This window comes from Lepisosteus oculatus, chromosome 11 (genome assembly GCF_040954835.1).
Source record: "Lepisosteus oculatus isolate fLepOcu1 chromosome 11, fLepOcu1.hap2, whole genome shotgun sequence".
NCBI lineage: Eukaryota > Metazoa > Chordata > Actinopteri > Semionotiformes > Lepisosteidae > Lepisosteus > Lepisosteus oculatus.
Window position 1 is genome coordinate 30,014,543 of NC_090706.1, and position 19,329 is coordinate 30,033,871.

The 19,329-nt window shown below is 45.2% G+C and overlaps 3 protein-coding genes and 4 non-coding genes across 9 annotated transcripts in view; 2 read left to right on the plus strand and 5 right to left on the minus strand.

Annotated features, from left to right (window-relative positions):
- Window positions 1-19,329, minus strand: part of LOC102687348 (5-phosphohydroxy-L-lysine phospho-lyase-like) — a 39,512-nt gene that overhangs the window by 12,417 nt on the left and 7,766 nt on the right. Inside the window, exons 1-2 of one of the 3 annotated variants that reach the window (XM_015349377.2) lie at window positions 2,073-2,172; window positions 589-707 (exon numbers count right to left, since the gene is read on the minus strand). The exons of 1 other annotated variant lie outside the window; for it this stretch is intronic. Coding sequence is in view for 1 of the 2 variants with exons in the window: in XM_015349376.2 (XP_015204862.1) it covers window positions 589-707; window positions 1,073-1,173 (220 nt within the window). In the remaining variant the exon portion in view is untranslated. Of the gene's footprint in view, window positions 1-588; window positions 708-1,072; window positions 1,708-2,072; window positions 2,173-19,329 lie in introns of those variants that run through there. One more of the 3 variants, XM_015349376.2, reaches the window with a different exon arrangement.
- trnav-aac (transfer RNA valine (anticodon AAC)) lies at window positions 2,258-2,330 on the plus strand. Its single transcript has one exon. It is a non-coding gene; the product is annotated as a tRNA-Val (tRNA).
- On the minus strand, window positions 2,699-2,771 carry trnav-aac (transfer RNA valine (anticodon AAC)). Its single transcript has one exon. It is a non-coding gene; the product is annotated as a tRNA-Val (tRNA).
- On the minus strand, window positions 2,959-3,031 carry trnav-cac (transfer RNA valine (anticodon CAC)). Its single transcript has one exon. It is a non-coding gene; the product is annotated as a tRNA-Val (tRNA).
- On the plus strand, window positions 4,019-4,091 carry trnav-cac (transfer RNA valine (anticodon CAC)). Its single transcript has one exon. It is a non-coding gene; the product is annotated as a tRNA-Val (tRNA).
- On the minus strand, window positions 10,925-14,034 carry LOC138241891 (protein Wnt-8-like). The gene is made up of 5 exons (XM_069196086.1): window positions 14,005-14,034; window positions 13,324-13,462; window positions 13,021-13,146; window positions 12,446-12,588; window positions 10,925-11,954 (listed from the first exon to the last, which is right to left on the minus strand). The coding sequence occupies exons 1-5, from the start codon at window positions 14,017-14,019 to the stop codon at window positions 11,385-11,387; spliced, it is 993 nt and encodes a 330-aa protein (XP_069052187.1). The 5' UTR covers window positions 14,020-14,034; the 3' UTR covers window positions 10,925-11,384.
- On the minus strand, window positions 15,878-18,563 carry LOC102687556 (protein Wnt-8a-like). Its single transcript, XM_069196085.1, has 6 exons — window positions 18,493-18,563; window positions 18,340-18,373; window positions 17,998-18,136; window positions 17,307-17,432; window positions 16,778-16,920; window positions 15,878-16,472 (listed from the first exon to the last, which is right to left on the minus strand). The coding sequence occupies exons 1-6, from the start codon at window positions 18,561-18,563 to the stop codon at window positions 15,906-15,908; spliced, it is 1,080 nt and encodes a 359-aa protein (XP_069052186.1). The 3' UTR covers window positions 15,878-15,905.

Below are 19,329 nucleotides of genomic sequence, written 5' to 3' on the forward strand. Positions count from 1 at the left end.
AGTGACTTTTGTAAGAGGATGGCAACTAAGCAACCCAAGCAATCATGCAAAATTCTGCCGTACACAAATGATTGCAAATCATTTGAAAAATGATCATCTGTGCTGTGCTTAGATATCTGGTTTATAGAGGCATGGGATTGGCAGGATATTACATTAACAATTTCCAGCATAATCCCTTGTTTTCCTGCGTGGATGTGCACGTTTAGGGTGTTTTTATGTATAAACAGCTGTGACTTGGACTGCCAGGGTTACCGGCTGAGGCAGAATGACATCAGCGCTGGACTCTCCTGGATGCTCAGTTTAAATAAATCGGCACGCTCGCTGGGATAACCATTTATGTTAGTGGACATTTCAGCTACTGAAAATAAATGTTTTAACTAGCATTCTCAACGGTGACATGCAGCATTTCTGCAATTGGAAGCACCATTTGAAAATGTTTCAAAGATTCCTAATACTTTAATTTGATTAATCATCAAAGAAAGGGTTTTTAAAGGCAGAATTCCACACTAGTTCTCAATACTATTTCATGCAGTTACGGCTAGATGCTTTCGACGGTCCACCTGAACAGTGGTTTCAACGCTGCCTTACCGTGATGGACATTACTGATACAGTCCAGGTAGCGCCTTCCCTTCTCATCGTACAAGTACTGTCCCTGGGCTTTCACGATCTTCACCGGCTCCTCGGAGAAGAACAGCCGGCAGGACGAGCTGGGAGGAAGTGACAGTGAGTCCGCTCTGCAGACTGAACACTTTTACAAGAGCACAACCTACACCCTGACCAGTACTACATCATCTGAGGAACAAGTAATAGGTTTATTCCATGATGAAAAAAAGAAGAAAGAAAACCTAACATTTCGGCCGTGGAGCCTTCTTCAGGTGTGACATTCTGAGGGATTTTTAACTTGTTTTTTTTTCTCAGGGAGGGCGTTACTTAAAAGCACGTGCTGTGCATCGCCGTCGTTCAGATATGAACTTTTATAGAAGAGCATTTTCCAACCTTTGGAATTAACGTCGGAGTCCGGGAATATTTCGCTCAGGCTAATACTAGATGGACAGCCTCTTTATGCACTCACCCAATCAACTTCTTGCGCATCGCTAATGTGTCTTCTTTGCTGTAGAGCGCCATGGTCAACACTTTTGCGAGACTTTTTGTTTCTACAAACTCCTGGAACATCAATCACTACTGCTGCCCGTCAAACCTCTCCGCGTATGACGTCAAGCTGAGACCTGCCACGGACTGCAAACTTCTTCCCGGCTACGTCACAGTCATGCGCAGTACCTAGGAAGACGCCCCACCGAGCCTGGCCGCCCCTCTCGGTCACATGACAGCCTCCCAGCGTTCACCTGGTAACTGCCAGTTTATGCGACGTCACGCAGACAAAGGGCCTATGTCCAATTTTCTAAACCTTCAGCTGTCTATTTCTGTTTCAATATTCTGTCTCCTTTCTTGTATTTTGTATTGCCAAATATTTTTTGCTTTTCAACCTTTAAAACTCTTATTTTAAATAGACTAAATTTGAATAGAAAAAGTCTATTCAAAGTTTCTGTAGCGCATTAATCAGTCGAAAAATACTTCCTATCCGTCCTTTGAAAAGTCCAAAGTTTCTTTACAAGCTTTACTAAGCTGGAGACTTCGTGAAGTGCCAAAACAGCAATCTGTCGCTAAAATAACCAACACTATTCACTGATAATACACTCGTAACGTTAAGTAAACTATTTCGGTTACGAGGCATGAATTCATTCGGAGATGTAGATTCTAGTAAAAGTAGCAAATATAGTAACATTGATGATAGGAAAAAGAACAATGCATTGATACATAATTCAGAATCAATCATGATACAGAATCAATTATAACGAAAACTGAGTTCCCTGTTTTTTAATCAGATTCGTACCATTCAACACGCGAACACTTAGTGTAACCTTTCAACACCGCGTTCAAAAATAACGAAGACGCCACTGTTTTAGAAGTCGTGCTTAACAAAAAAACGACATGACTGAAAATGTTTAGAAGTGAACAACTGGGGAAAATAAAAACTGTAAAACAATATGTTGATGCAGGCCATTTGCACTCACCAGTTTTGGAGAAATGTATGATACGCCCCGTCTTGTGGGCTCCCTGCAGGTGAAGAGTCCGGCACTACAGATCGTGCATCTGACAATGCCCGAGTCACATTATTTCACAGAGGTTTAAAACTTTCAAAAGGCAAGGACCACCAAACCAATGGCAGTTTACAATTAATCAAGTAATGGAAAAGCAGGTTTCCGTAGTGTAGTGGTTATCACGTTCGCCTAACACGCGAAAGGTCCTCGGTTCGAAACCGGGCGGAAACACATTTTATCGCCCGCTGTAGTGTGTGTCTCTAGGTCTTAAATAAGCACTGAGGCATCCATAGAGGCATCCGTTGAAATGCACGGCTAGTATCCGTTGAACGTCGTTTTAATTTCATGAAACGAATCCTCTGTGCGCCCTGAAATTTATCCTGACAAGCTTTTTATATACGGTGTTCTCTATTCTTGGCGAAAATAACAGGAATAATTTTAAACGGACGACATTTTCCCGTCATTCAAAAACGACAGCAGTGCACTGGAATTTTGACAAAGGACCACTTTCACCAGGGACAGAGGTACAGTATTTCGCCATGCAGTTCAAAGCTATTTTAAAAAGGTACTTTCTGCAAGAACTTTCAAGCAAAAAGTCGTGTTTCCGCCCGGTTTCGAACCGAGGACCTTTCGCGTGTTAGGCGAACGTGATAACCACTACACTACGGAAACCTCCGTGACACTTATGGGAACACTTAGTCGTCTTCATGGCATTTCAGCACGTTTCACCCGCACACAACGAAACTTTTTATCATCCCGGAAATTATGATCCCGAATATAATTCATACGTCAGATACATGACTAATACTCTTAAAAAGTAAACAGTTACTTAATACTCAAATTTAAAACGAACAGGAGCTGTTTCCGCCCGGTTTCGAACCGGGGACCTTTCGCGTGTGAGGCGAACGTGATAACCACTACACTACGGAAACCCAGCTGTTTCGGGACCCTTAGAAGCTGCTTTTTTCAGGTTAATATCTTTCACGTATCAGTGAACTGTGCTTTAATTTCTCTCCCTAGTTTCTATGCGACACTCATGATCACACCGCCATGTCTATTAACGGTAAAGTCACTTTTGATTAAAAAAAGGTTCGCTTGGGTAACCGGTCTCTGAAAAGCTCGTCATACGCCGCTTCGTGGAAAGTAGTTTTATCTTTCCACGAAGAGGTGTTAGTGGGGCCAGCAGGGGGCGCTCACCCTGCGGTCCATGTGGGTCCTAATGCCCCAGTATAGTGACGGGGACACTATACTGTAAACAGGCGCCGTCCTTCGGATGAGACGTAAAACCGAGGTCCTGACTCTCTGTGGTCATTAAAAATCCCAGGGCGTCTCTCGAAAGGAGTAGGGATGTAACCCCGGCGTCCTGGCCAAATTTCCCCATTGGTTTACCCATCATGGCCTCCTAATAATCCCCATCTCTGAACTGGCTTCATTACTCTGCTCTCCTCCCCACTGAGAGCTGGTGTGTGGTGAGCGTTCTGGCGCACTATGGCTGCCGTCGCATCATCCAGGTGGAGCTGCACACTGGTGGTGGTGGAGGGGAGACCCCATTACCTGTAAAGCGCTTTGAGTGGAGTGTCCAGAAAAGCGCTATATAAGTTTAAGCAATTATTATTATTATTATCTGAGTTCTTCCAATGAGAGAGAAGACGCGCAAATATTTTGCCTCCCAATTTTAGCGATATTTTTGGTCACAGGGACCCCAAAACTTTCTTTTTTTTCGTGGAAAGATGAACACCTTACATATTTCTGGCACAAACCCTGTTTTAAAAGTATTTTTCGCTCCAAAAACTGTCTGTATCTTGAGTGAAGCCCTCATGGACTGAAACGCTAATACTGATTCGAAAATTCTTAAGGGTAAGTTTAGTAAGGTTAAGGGTAAGGTTAGTAAACAAAATTGATAAGACTTTTGTCACCAAGTTTCCGTAGTGTAGTGGTTATCACGTTCGCCTCACACGCGAAAGGTCCCCGGTTCGAAACCGGGCGGAAACACAACGTTTTGCTTAAAATTTTTTTTTTTGGCTGAAACATTTGTTAGAAATGCTTAGAAATCTGCCTACCTCGGAATTCATCTCTGTACTGCCACGAAATGTCTGAAATTGATCCAAAACTGGGACCGTGTTGTAAAAAGTACATTGTCTCCTGGGGGACACTAACCTCACTATAATAAAGCGAGAACATAAAACAGAAAGTTAATTCATTGAAAATTTGACAAAAGCCCAGATAAATTGAAATATATGTAACGGAACAAGTAAAACGTTTATCCCATGCTGAAAAAGGGAAGAGAGAAAACACAACGTTTCGGTTGGCTGAAGTTTAATTATACTGCATACATTTCCTGATCAGTTTAAAGCGATCAAGTTTAATAGAAACGATGTTATTGTTGACGTGGGAAAACCATTTTTTTTCAACTTCTCGGTGTAGTGCAGAATTCGGTATTTATATCTAAAACTAATATTTACTCACATTTATATATGTATGTGTGATACAGTCCTTCTCTAGGCTGATAGTGAAGCACTCTTTGTACAGTAGGTGGCGCTGTTAGTTCTGTTAATACGCCCCAGCTGGGGAAGCGAGGCTCCTAATCCTTGTTAATTGGTCATTAAAGAAACCGAGGAGCCTGCCATTGAAGAATCATCCAGTGGACTGGGTTTGTGAGACACCAGGAGCGTAGAGTTTTTTGGGTGACAGGTCAGGACATGTCAGGCCAGTGTCACTGACTGCTTATCAGGGCAAATAGCAGGGCTGTTCATCTCAGCGCCTGGGGCAAATTGAAGTTCAAAGCACGTCTGGGTGTCAAGGAGAGCTCCAACCTGGGCTTCACTGCTCAAGCCACGTCTTTTGTGGCTGTTATTTCAGCTCAGTTCGCTCTGTTCTTTATCAGTGCAGACTGGTTGCCAACAAAGGAACATCGCTAAAACAATAGGTTACTCAAATGCGTAGTTTGCCCGGATTTCCAATCGGTGCGACACGTGTATCAGTCGAGGAAGACTGCAGAAGCTCCTTACTCCTTCACGTTACTGCACTGTCTTTCTGCACTTGGTCAGACACATGTGAAACATGTTAACGCAGAATGACCTCTGTTGTACCGGACATTAATTATGGCAACTGCTCCGTAGTTTGCCATGGGCACCTCTAAGAGGGGCAGATTTTTCAAAGGCAGAGAACACGGACATTTCCAGAGCAACGCCTAGGTATCCGGGAGGGGAAAAAAAAGAGAGAAATCAGAAATTGCACATGAAGTGACTTGTAAAGAGCATGGAAAGATTTCTAGCTGAAGGTGTTGAGTGCGGGAAATGTAGGACTACAAAACCCGATCCGTGGAAGGATACAGTGTCAGAGAAAGAGGACATTGCCGAAGGATTAATACAACCTGTCAATTCGTTACACTTCAGTAATAGCGATGGGCTTACAAATCCGCAATACAGTAGAGGAGTTCACTGCCATATGCACACGGGCACTGGAATTCTGATTTGTGCCAATCTGCCTACACAGTACAGCAGACAACACCACAATTAGAATAAACTATAACGACCAGAACAATAAATATGCAGTAGTAGATAACAAAATCTACTACAGACTGCAGTGAGCCACTGCAGTCTGCAGCAGGGTCGAAGCTGGGCTGGAGTCCAACGGTCTGTGCCCGGGATGGCTGGGGTCCTGTATGATGGATTGGGCTTTATTGCAACAGCAGACGGTGTGAATTTTACAGTATCCAAGTTGCTACGTGAATCCAAACAATGTATAACTAATCAGGCAGCTGGGACTATTATTCTAATCTTAATCAGATAAGATCACTGTATTGGCCATATACAGTTTCTTGTATTAGGAATTTGTCTTTTCACAGACCCCAACTTGCTCTCCATGAGACACACAGACAGGGAGAGAAGCTGGGGGTCAGAGCGCAGGGTCAGCCATTTATACAGCGCCCCTGGAGCAGTTGGGGTTAAGGGCCTTGCTCAGGGGCCCAACGGAGTAGGATCGCTGTTCCGGCCGGGGGTTATGAACCGGCAACCTTCTAGCCACAGGCGCAGATCCTGAGCCACAGAGCCACCACACCGCCCAGGACAGGAGCGAAGGAGGGGACCATCCCAAACAGAAACGAAAACATCCAGGAGCTCAGCCTGGTGGTGTTGGACTTCACTCCTTTCCTGAAGGCCTTGTCCTGTAACCTGCCACTTGGGGACTGATTTACTTGATTTACTGAGTCCTCACCCTCGCTGCCGGCAGGAGTGACACAGACCCGGAGACGGGACAGGGCCCTCGTCCGTCAGGCAGCCCCGTCACTCATCTGTGCACCCTGCGGCTGCTGTTCGGGCCCCCCAGGCCTGGCCACGGGGGGGCAGGGACCAGGGGCAGGATGGGAGGATGCCCTTGGAGGTCTGGCGGCAGGGATGCGCCTCTCCATCAACCGGCGACAGAAACACACCCCCCCTGCAGCACCAGCAGCAGTCTGCACAGGGGCCGGCCTGGGCTTCACAATAACAACCACTTCAAATACTTATAAAATGGCAATAGCTGCGATTCCAAACAATATCTCAAATTCTGCAAATATTTCTTTGCCAGATCACACGGCTGTTATGAGACCGCAGTATACAGAAACATTCTGTTACAAAGAATGCATCTCTCTAGTAATAATAATGATAATAATATTCACGTGTGGTCATCTGGGCTTGGAGTAACCACTGGGTTACACAGAAAATACAGGCATAAGGTTTCAAGTGTTATTACTGCAATGATTTTGAGACTATGGTGGTGTGATATAAGAGATGCATAAAAAACAGTCCTTCAGCATAAAAATAATGAAGGTATCTGTGAAATTTCCGTTTTTCTGGGGAAATGAAACAATCACAAATGCGTGGTACGACATACGCTGAACACAGGCTGTGTAAATGCTTAACATCTCATCCCATACTGTCGCAAACTATAAACTCATTGAGATGGCTGCCTGTTCATTCTGAGATCGGATCAGCTAGCGAATCACTGGGCTTTTTCCAGTTCTCCTCTGGAGGGTACATATACTGAGACCGAGAAATGTCTGGCGTCCTCAGATGATCTTGGCAATGGCACGTGAATTGTCAGCTGAGGTGGACAAGTCAGGTCTGACCCCTGTAAGGGTCTCTCTGCTCTCGTCTCCTGGTGCTCAGCGTCGCCTCTTTCCTCCTGCGTTCCCAGTTGAGGTCGCCTTTTTTTTCCCTCCTTTTGGTGGGAAAGGCACCCGCAACGCGTCAAGCGGTAGCTCAGACCGGTCGCGGGTGACATCAGGCGGCCGAGTCTAGACTCCGCACCGCGGTAAAACAGCAGCAGCTCCACCGACACAAACAAACCGACGAGCCCGGCAGCCTGTGGCGGCCCCGCAGGAGCAGGAGGTGCCGTCTCCCACTCCTGCAGGCCGCAGGCCGATTCCAGGAGCAGGCCTGCTGGCCTTTGTCATGCGAAAGCGTCATTCCTGAGTTCCAAGAGCCGGGGATCTTTTGTTGGGCCTCACAGCCCGCGGCGGGAGCTGACGTTCCTGTCAAATGGATGACCTGGGTGTCACACGGTGCGACAGCTTGCCCCGATCCATATGAATGGCCTGCCTGCCGAGGGGTGAGAGGGGCGGGCCGTCCCTGTGTGCCATGATTGATGGAAACAGTGTAGTACAGGGCGCAGGGGCCGGGCACTTCATGGTAATCGCCCGCTACAGGACACTTTCATGAAGTCCCAGCATGGGCATGCAAGGCGGCCCCCTGGGGCTCTTATAATGTCACGGGCTGCACTGCCTGAGAGGGAGATAATGAATGACTTCCCATGCTTTCTGCCCCATTGTCTCCCAAGGTGCAGTTCCTTTGACATGAAAGCAATATACATGGTGTCTGCCAAGGAGGAGCTTGGGTGGTGGCAGGGCCGCGCTGAGACTAGCAGAACCAGCGCTGTCTGGAGGGCAGATCCGTCTGACTGCTGAGCGCATGGCCCAGTGCAGCCCTACGTGTGGGCAGATTAACGAGAGGAACATCTGGCTGCTTGACAGGTACAAGGGAAAGGAATAAATGCCTGCTTGGTTTAGAACCTTTGATTGGAGCCTTTATATTCCCTTCTTGTGGGGGCTGTAGGATCTGGAGGAGAAGGGGGTTGGACCTGTGGGATCTCATCAAGTAGAAATACTCACTGGGACCCTGAGCCACAGTTAACAACATCTTTTGAGCCCCGGTAATTCAGGAGAGAATCATTACACACAGTTCAACACTGTTTCCCTAAAGAAACCCTTGTCTGTTACAATGCAGGGGCGAAATGTGTAGAAGCGAAGTTGCAGAATTTCAGTCTGCCTTCTGCCTGGCTCGTTTTGAAATATCCTGCAACGAGGCTGTGCAACAGGGCAGACGTGTCCGGTCCTGACCCTGCAGGGCTGCACTTCAGGTGGTTTTATATTCCTTGATTTTTTTATATTCTGATACCTTAAAAACGAGGCATAGCAGTTAAAATGGCTGCAATGAAGCCACACATTAAGGAGTAAACTGGACTGAAGACAGGACACCCCATGCTGGCAGGGAAGACCCCCATGTCTGACGAATTGGTTTATTAACTCTTTCTTTTATTTAAATAGGTACAAGGCTATAAAGGGCAGAATGGGGTTTGATGGTTGGCCTGTTACCTTACAGCAGAAGGCCCTGGGTCTAACACCGGTCTGGGGGGTTTTCTGTGTGGAGTTTGCACGTTCTCTTCAGGACGACACGGATCTTTGCCAGGTGCTCCAGTTTAGTCCCACCAAAGAGAGGTGAAGACGGGCTGGATGAGGTGCTCCCTCGAAATTGCGTGTGAATGGGTATTCCCTGCAATGGTCCAGTCTCCCAGTGTACCCCAGGGGGCAGACCTGCCTGGTTGCTACATTTTAACACTGAAAACTAAATACAAGTGACAGAGGGGGAGAGGTCACACCATTGATTACTCTACTGCCCATTAAAGAGATCAAAGGTTTTAAATGGTAATTTGGGTGGGTGCCCACAAAGGATTAGAGCAATAAAGCAGACCAGCCCTCTTCTTGTCACACGTCAGTGTTAGGAGGCTGAGTTTCCTCAGGGATATGTTCTTAATTAACCTCAGCAGTTTGCATAACTGCCTGGAGCCAAGTTACTCCTCAACTTGATACACTGAATTGAACCCCAGTGACTCACATAAACCCCCCTCTAAATAACTGCTAGAGCTGATCAAGCATGGACTGAAGCCAGGATAATAACTTAATAATAGAAACTCCTCATTTATGAATTGCTCACATGCAGTAAATGCAAGCATGGGGTAATTGTCTTGTGCTACAGACCCAAGCACTCTTATGCCCTGAAGACATAATCTTTAGGTTTATGGTGAAAAGGTTTTAGCTGAACCAGTCGACTGTATTGGATATCGCCAATGTATGACCACAGTAAGGTTTCACTGATTTTGTTTGGAAGGAAATTATTAAGACATTAAGATATCCTCGACAAGTAAACACACCTTTTACATGGCTCAACCAAGAAACAGGAGTTGCGACTGAATTCAGTTTTGAAAGTCTGTGTACTTTCAAGAGATTTTGTGTAAGTCTCTGACATGTGTATACTTACATTTGCATCATCCAGGTGGGGCCTACAAATTGCTGTTGGTGGATGGGAGTCCTTATTACCTGTAACGTGCTTTCAGTGGAGTGCATGAATATATACTATTGACATGTAAAGAATTATTAGTATTTGTATTAATATTATTATTAGAGAGATACATTCTTTCTGATTGGATGTTTCTGTATACTGCTGCCTAATGATAAATACTAATCATAAAAATGATTGAAGCTATCGATTATTCTCAAACTGGAATAACAGACTGATTATGAAGGAATAAAATGAAACGGACAGGTGGTGAACTGGGAACAGATGAATTCAGAGAGAATGAAGGTTGAACTTTAAAAACTTTTACAGGATCGACCTTGACCACGAAATACTCATGTCTAGGGAAATGTAGGCCTAAATCTAAAGTAGGAATTAGGACAATACATCGGGAGGAAGAGAGTTCTGTGCTGACTGTAACCCAGTCCAAGGGGTAAAGTGCACTGAGATACAGTTGATAAAATGCCAAGAGAGAGACAGAAAAAAAATATTGCAACAGACGCAGAAACGACAACATTGATGAAAATGATGATAACAGGTAAAGGTTCATTCCATGCCGAAAAGTCAAGATTATAAAGTATGTTTCGGCTGTGGAGCTGCCTTCGGGCGTGAGGGAGAGATTTCACACATCCAAAATGGATCCACAGCCGAAACGTTGGTGTTTCTCTTCTTTTCCGTTCAACACGGACTGCACCTTTACCTGTTCCTCTGCTCCCTACCCGAACGTCGAGAACGACAGGGAGCAGTCCGCGGACAGTAAACCGCAGCGCAGCTCTGCCGACGCGCACAGGAAGGAGCGGCCCTTCATCACGACAATGTGGGAAAAGTGATAAAAAAAGGCCAACAGGAAGACTTGGACTTTAAATCTCTGCCCTGTCTTTACAATGCGCACGTGCAGCCTCATTAAAATGCCGCGTTCAGGTTGAGTCAATATGCCAAAGAAGGATCACAGAAGACCTGAATTAACCATCCAACTCAATTATTACTACTAACACACCCCAGGAAGGCTCCACAGCCGAAACGTGGTGTCTCTTTTCTTTCCCTGTTCCTTGGCAGTGTATGGATGCTGACGCAGCTCCCGACTGGAATTCAATGATCAAAATGCACACAATTGCTATGCCAGCGATGCGTACGAAATGTTTATTCCTGTTGCAAACAATTGCAAATAAGAAAAACTGAAATAATTCTTGTGAGAAAAACAAGTCTGACATCACATTAATAATTTATTACGTTTATTTAAAATGCTGCAACATTACACACCTGGAATTCAGCCCTTTGTTAAGAAGGCTCGAACTACAAAATTGTTCCAGTAACTAAGAGAATAATTCAAACACATTGGAAGAACTATTTACAAATACAAAACGGCGTAACTATTATTCCCTATGGACGTCTGTATCACAGCGCCTTTTGAGGCCGATAGCCATCTTGTCACACGACATATCAAACGTCCCAAGTCTCAGATAAATCATTTTTCATTTTTAAATCTTTTATATCGTTCAGGATCCTTCATCCTATTCAGATTAACATCTCTGAAAAACGTCCCCCACAAAATGTCCATAGCAAATACGTGAATGTTATAAATCATACATTTAATGTACATTATCATTATTATTATTATTATTATTAAATACGTCGTATTCATAAGCTATAAATATACAGAAGCGTCCACGGTTTTTTATCGTTTGCGGCCTCGGGTCTTTCTCCTGGGCCGCACGCCGAGCTGTCCGTGAGCCGCGTCTCTCCTGGCGCACATGTACTTGCTGATCACCTGCGTGCACTGCTCGCACCGCACGGTGCAGCACCAGTGGAACTTGCAGTTGCAGCTGCTGACGATCTCCGTCCGCTTCTCCTCCACCCTCAGCCCGCACTCGAAGCACAGCCGCCTGCAGCTGCGCTTCTCCCACTGCGAGAGGTTCTTGCCGCTCTGCAGGCACTCCCTGCCCTCCGTGCCGTGCAGCCCGAGGCTGGAGTTCCTCACGCAGTAATCCGGGGAGTCTTCCAGGTAGATGAGCTCCGTCCGGGCGACGGTGCTGAAGGCGTCCGCGATCACCCGCCTGGTTTCGGCGCTGTTCCCGGCGCGCATTCGCCTCTTGTCCAGCTCCAGCTTCTGAGCCTGGTCGTGCTTGACCTTCAGGTAGTTGCCGACGTCTCGGAAGTCGGACAGCTGCAGCCAGCAGGTCTGGACGGTGCAGCTCTCCGACATGCCGTGACACCTGCAGATGCGTTTCATGGTCGCTCTGACGGCCTGTCCCGGGCAAAGAACAACAGTTAGTAAAGGCTCCAGCTCCCCCGTCATCCTGAATTAGACGAAGCGGTTAGAAAATGGCGGATAGATATCGAGCCCTTTTCACCGCTGCAGACACCATCCCAATGACTTTCTTAACTGTTCACAGTAAATCCCGGTTTGAGAGAAGCAGCGCTGGAAGGGACTTTGTGCCCTGTACACGGACTAAAGCAGAAATCCCTGTTCCTTGAGCTTCTGCGGAGGACTGGACAACCGCAGTTTGACATGAACAACAAACAAGTGCCGCAGGGCTTGGAGAGACTCTTTCAAAGCGCACATACCACTTGCACTGATTGATAATGGACTATTACCTGCTTTAGAAAGTGCTTATTCGGTGTGAGTTTGACAGAGTGTGCGCTAATAGTGAAATGTTTTTTTTTTTGGTTGTAAAAGAAAGTTGAGTTTTGATAGAAAAAGAAAGTCCCGCGGGTTGAGAGACGCTCGGGACTCACCAGCCTGCCGGCCTGGTTGTTGTGCAGGTTCACGGCGGCCCTGGAGTCCTGCCCGGTCTCCAGCGCGTCCACGAACTGCTTGGAAATGCGCTCCCCGAACTCCGCGTTATCGCTGCATCCTCCCCAGACCCATCCTCTTCCTCCTGAAAAAACACAGACCTCGGTCAGCCTCCCGTTATCCACACACGTTGGCGTTTCTGGGGGCTCCCAACGAATTTCATTCTATTTCTCAACACGTCTCAAAGGGTCAAAATAAACAAGGAAGCATTTTTTGTCAACGAGCTTTGGTTTACAAAAGCTCGTTCGTTTATAACATCGTTATAGTGACATACTATGTAACATACATAAAATATTGTAGGAGAATAAAACCAGGTTTTATAAAAACCTTGTGGCGATATTCTCTCAAATGTTATTCTTGGATTGGATAATAGTACACGCTCACCAATAAGGCATAAAATAGCTCAGGAGAGAAGACGAAAGAGCGCAATTCAGTGAGCACCTGGCATCACATTAAAATGGGTTTTCAAGATGTGTTATTTAATAAATTAAGACTTGCTATACGAAACCGTTCTTACCCATTTGTCCGTTCATTGAATCGTCACAGCCGCAATTGTCTAAATCGCCCATGCTGCAGTTCTTGGTCAGGGTGTACATGACACCAGCGGAGCTGATGGCGTGGATGAAGGACGTTTCTCTCGAAGCTTGGAATAAAACGGAAACGACAGTCAATGATCACCTTTCTCTCTCTCTCACACACACTTGCATATACTGTATATTATTTCACACGACCAAATCGAAACGTGTTAATCAGCCGATACTAGACAAAGCACACGCCAATTCCAGCTGCATTAGAAGTTCACGGGGGAACGGGAACGTACCGCTTCTCAGTCCTTTCTGCGTGGACAGCTGGAGCGCGCTCTCGGGACAGTTCCACCGATCCCACGCGAACTGGTACTTGCACTCCTCAATGCCGCTCTGGGCGCCGGCCTGCACGCTGCTGGCGTAAGTGAGGTGAGCCTGCCGGAAGATGAGTAAAAAAGCCGTGTCTTACTGTGGGCTTTCAGATACACCTCTCCCGATACATCATTATGTTGAATACCTTCATTCCAAACTGATTTCCCATTATAGAGAGGCATTTTTTTTTCCTCTAATATGGATAGTGTTGTGTTCCACAAGTGGTGTGGTCGCTATGACAAATTTGCGAAGCAGAAATAATAATAATAATAATAATAATAATGAGATAAGCCACATACAATTTCTTGTATTAGGAACTCATCTTTTCGCATACCCCAGCTTGCTCTCTATTAGACACACAGTCAGGGAGAGAAGCTGGGGGTCAGAGCGCAGGGTCTGCCATTTATACAGCGCCCCTGGAGCAGTTGGGGTTAAGGGCCTTGGTTAGGGGCCCAACGGAGTCAGATTCCTCTGCTGGCCGCAGGATAGGAACCGGCAACCTTCCAGCCACGGGCGCAGGTCCTGAGCCACAGAGCCACCACATCGCCCTTTTATTATATTCATATTAATAATAATAATAAAAATAATCATCATCATCCTCTTACCTTCGGTCCCGTCATAAGAAAGTTATTCACAGACCTATAAAGAAAAAGACATAAGAAGATAATATTAGAGAACTGAACTGAGCATTTATAAGACCACTTAAGAGGAAAGGTGAGAGATCACCGCACACAAACACCCACCATGCTCTAGCGAACAGTATGCTGCAGTAAGTGAAGAACGCGATGGAGCTGATGAGCCTGTAAGTTCGCATTGCGGAGGCTGGTTCTGCGGTCCGCCGTCCTGCCTCTGCCTGGCACGAGTGGAGTGAGCCGCAGTCGGACCCGCTGGTCAATTTATATGATATTTTGAAGGGCCGGGGTCACACATGAAGACCATTGGGCGGGAGGGCGGTGAGCGAAATCAGGGAAACGCCTAAAGCGCACATCAAAGGGCCCTGGCAGCACCTCACAGCTAGCGCTGCACTTGCGACAATCGGCACATTTCATTCAACAACAGCTCGGTCTAATTTCATTAACCCCTACCGTTCGAATATGCTCTCCAGGGCACGGACGGAGTACGTTCATGCGAGCGGGATTTGTTGTTTTTTTTAAATTATTTTCTTAAAATAACAGTGGAAGAGTTTGGACTCCAAGCCCGAAAACACAAGATTTAGCACCCTGTTGCGCTTTGCGGTCAACTCGAAGTGATATTTCCTTTCACGCGTTCTGAGTTTATTTTTAATTACTCCTAAATCCTTATTGCAGAATGCATAACATTAAAGAAAGGCCAAACAAGATTCATTTCGGAACTAAAAAGAACGTGAATTCATCGAGGTAGGGCATTTTTGAGAAAAAACGATTTGCGGAATACTACTAAAAACTTCAATAAAGCGTTTAACAATAGCTTAAAATAATTTATTTCGTTGATGCCGAGTGTTCTAGTTAAACTTCATCGAAATTCAGAAAAACATAATTCTGGCATGTTAAAAACTTGTCGTGGCGGGTATTTATCTCATATTGAGATGCGACTGACTGAGATGGACCTGAACAGAAGAAAATTGTTTGACACTGAATCTAAAAGCCAGAAAAATATTACACACTTAGAAATTTGCACTATGTGCAAGTATATATTTCTCCTGTTAGAGAAATTCCTGCTGCACGTTGCTTTGAGCAAGTTCCCCACACTGAAGAAAGTTTCTCTCCAACCTCAAAGCACTTATTCGGTTCCGACATCATCATATGGCTGTGTGCAATATTCATAGTAAATACATCATTGCAAACCGACTTTAAATCATCATATTGAAGAAAATAATGAGCATGTGGCTTGGAGCATTAAGAAACTAACTCGCAATAGCGTATTGTAATATATACCAATTTCTTTGGAAACGTGTGCCAGTATTTTATTTTTATTTTGTAACATGAAACACAACACGCAACATATAGTTTAAATATTTAATATGGAATTTACATTACAAAAAACAAACCGAGTCAAATATTAAAGTCTTTCTCTTCTGGGCTAATAATAAACTCATATCTTTAACAACTCACAAAGCGACTCAAGGATTACATAACATCCTTAATAACACGCAGGTGTTTGCGACAGTGTGGCTACCAAGAAGATATCATTTCAACCAATAACGTGTTAAAGTAAGCGTGTAAGAAGACAAATATTTGTGTGCAAATAGAAAAGGCTAACACGATGCGCAATATCACATTGCAATCGCTAAAGTGCGTTGAAAGAAATACTATTTCTGATTCAAAAAAGTGACCACTGTGTTGAAACCCGTCCACAATAAATATCCACTTTCACAGAAAGGGGTAAAATGTCCCGTTAACAATGTCACCCACTCTTTAAATCGCGAACTAGCAGCTTGCTGTCGCGTCCTTACAGTGTAAAAAAAAAAACATTTAAAAAAATAATACAAAGCACAGAGTGTATGCTTACACGGGAACTTAAGTCTCATTTAACGCTCATGTTCACGGTTTCTGCGTTTGGCGCTGTGGAAAGGCCTGCGCGTTTTGTCCTTCTTAGCACAGAAATACTTGGCGACCACCTGCGTGCACTGCTCGCACCGCACGGTGCAGCACCAGTGGAACTTGCAGTTGCAGCTGCTGACGATCTCCGTCCGCTTCTCCTCCACCCTCAGCCCGCACTCGAAGCACAGCCGCCTGCAGCTGCGCTTCTCCCACTGCGAGAGGTTCTTGCCGCTCTGCAGGCACTCCCTGCCCTCCGTGCCGTGCAGCCCGAGGCTGGAGTTCCTCACGCAGTAATCCGGGGAGTCTTCCAGGTAGATGAGCTCCGTCCGGGCGACGGTGCTGAAGGCGTCCGCCGTCACCCGCCTGTTGTCCGCGCTGTTCCCGGCGCGCATTCGCCTCTTGTCCAGCTCCAGCTTCTGAGCCTGGTCGTGCTTGACCTTCAGGTAGTTGCCGACGTCTCGGAAGTCGGACAGCTGCAGCCAGCAGGTCTGGACGCTGCAGCTCCCGGACACGCCGTGACACTTGCAGGTTCTCTTCATGGTCGCTCTGACGGCCTGAAACACAGGGACTGCGTGAGCTTCTTCCGAAAGCATGGGGTCCACTAGCGCAGTGCGGACAAGAGCGACGTGATGGAGATGTTTTCTTAATGCAGTTGATTATGATTTCAAAAAAGAAAAAAAGAACCAAACAAACAATATTCTATGGTAATGGGCAACAAAATGAATTTATATTCCGGCCGTAGGACTTATATATTTTCTACTATTCGACGTACCTCATCCTGTTGATGTAAGACATCAACAACGATATATTGCTTTTCACGCGTGTCCAAATACTTCGATTAATGATACAATTGACTCACCAGCCTGCCGGCCTGGTTGTTGTGCAGGTTCACCGCGGCCCTGGAGTCCTGCCCGGTCTCCAGCGCGTCCACGAACTGCTTGGAAATGCGCTCCCCGAACTCCGCGTTATCGCTGCATCCTCCCCAGATCCATCCTCTTCCTCCTATAAAACATCGTTGTTAATCGATAAATCGTCTGTCTGGTTGAAATGTCATGACGCTTGTGGGATATCATTGAGATAAGGCGACCGCAAAGACCCCGCTTTTCAAAGCAACCTTAGAAGCTTTATTAGTGCAATAATATATTAAACATCGCGTGTTCACAATTTTCAATTGAAACGAATCTAAAATCAGTTTGAAAATCAGAATTATTCATTAGAACGATTTTTAACATCTTTTTTTTTTTCACCTGCTTGATCTCTCCTGTTAAACACTCCCTATAAATCTTTAACAAGATCCTTGGGAGACAAGAGGCGGACAAGCACAATCAACAGTTGAAGAACGGCAATGCTCCTCTCTCGGCAGTGCGTTTTTTTTTCCCGTCCCTCACCGATTTGTCCAATTCTGGAGTCGTCACAGCCGCAGTTGTCGAAATCGCCCATGCTGCAGTTTTTGGTGAGAGTGTACATCACCCCGGCGGAGCTGATGGCGTGGACGAAGGACGTTTCTCTGGTGGCTGGAGGGTGAAAGCGAGGGAAGCCGCGTTCACAAATGGCACCGCGGTGGTGTCTCAGCAGTGTCACGGCACGCAGTCTGCTATTATAAATCGTGTAACAGGTGGCAATAGAGTCGTCACAGTATTAACTCTCTGCTTTTAAATAAAAGTGGACATATCGGGACTGGTACATATGCCTGAATCAGGGAAAGCCCCAGAATTGTTCCAATTTACCCCACGATCAGGAGAAGATTGACCTGTTCTGTCACCATTTAATTATTTCAGAATAGTGTTTTAAAGTGGAAGTAGATTTTATACTATACACTATACACTATATACCATATACCATATACCATACACCATACACTATACACTATTAACTATGAACTATGAACTATGAACTATGAACTATGAACTATAAACCATATACTATAAACTATATAATATTTAGTATATATTATATACTATATGTGGGTATATAGCTATACTATACTTAATTATACTTCCACTACAGCTCCTTTCTACTAATAGTAATATCAATAACAACAGTGATTGAATGGACCCTTTCATTTGCAGAGGAACGTACCGCTTCTCAGCCCGTTGTGCGTGGACAGCTGGAGCGCGCTCTCGGGACAGTTCCACCGATCCCACGCGAACTGGTACTTGCACTCCTCAATGCCGCGCTGGGCGCCCGCCTGCACGCTGCCGGTGTAAATGAGGTGAGCCTGAGATCAGGAGAGAAACAGAACAGCGACGGGGTGAGATTATAGCAGAGCTCGCCGTCGTGTGCTAGGAAAAACAAGGCACATGGGGAAAAGAGAAACTGTCACTGTAAGAGAAGAGAATCCGTTTTTTTTCCCGTCACAGCTCTTATGGTAATGTGTATAGCAAATATATCTTAAAAAGAACCAAAGAGAAGTATGCTTACCTTTGTACCCGCCATCAGGAAGTTGTTGACCGACCTAAAAATAATACAAAAAATATTGCGTGAATTAGCAACAACATCAGTGACAGCAATGACAGCGAAAATAAGATTTTCAACGAATATTTTCGAATATTTTCAAAACTGAAAGCCTCCTACCAAGCTGTAACTAAAAGTACGTGGCAGTACACTGACAGGACCGCCGACGTTAAGAGATGATGGGGAACCATCGCTGAACAAGCCTCTGTTTCCTTATTTCCTTTATCGCTGCACACTCCTGTTCGAAAATCCTAAACAGGGGACGAAGCAGCGAGGCCTCTGATATTTATAAGGTGGTGTCTCATTTAGGTGACAAGAAAGTTTCCCTTTTACTGTGACTACAAGGAGGTCATTGGGTGACCTCTTCCATGAACAAGACCCGGGCCAGGAAACGCCTGATAATGCACTTCAAAGCGTTGACACTGTTTTTAAATACCCTACTTTCCATCTCTAAACCTGGTGTAGATTTAACATGCCCGTTATCGTTTTATTTCTTCCTTTTTAGAATTTCAAGTTTTCCCGTTCTCCGTTTCGGGTGACGCTCTCTTCATGAAATTGCCTTAGCCTTAAAAATAATGCTGTAAAAAAAATGGAACGTCATTAATGGTCAACGAAACTAGCACTTGAGACACAGAAAAGCCATTTAGAGATGTTACACTAAATATTCCCACAAAGTGACGTGACTAATGAATTTGCATTTCAACATGTCTCTGTTTTAAAACCGTTTTGTGTAGCGGGCAGATACGTGCATTGTGTTTTGCATTCTGAAGTATTTAAATATGAAATATAAATATTTGAAATACGTATCTTGTCGTATCACTATTTTTTCAATTATGTGCGCTTGTTTGTGTGTTTATACTGTATATTCTACTATAAGAAGAGGTCATAAGGATAGACGTTGAACATGAGATTACCTTATAAATCACTTTGGCAGACGTTAAAATGCTTACATTTTGG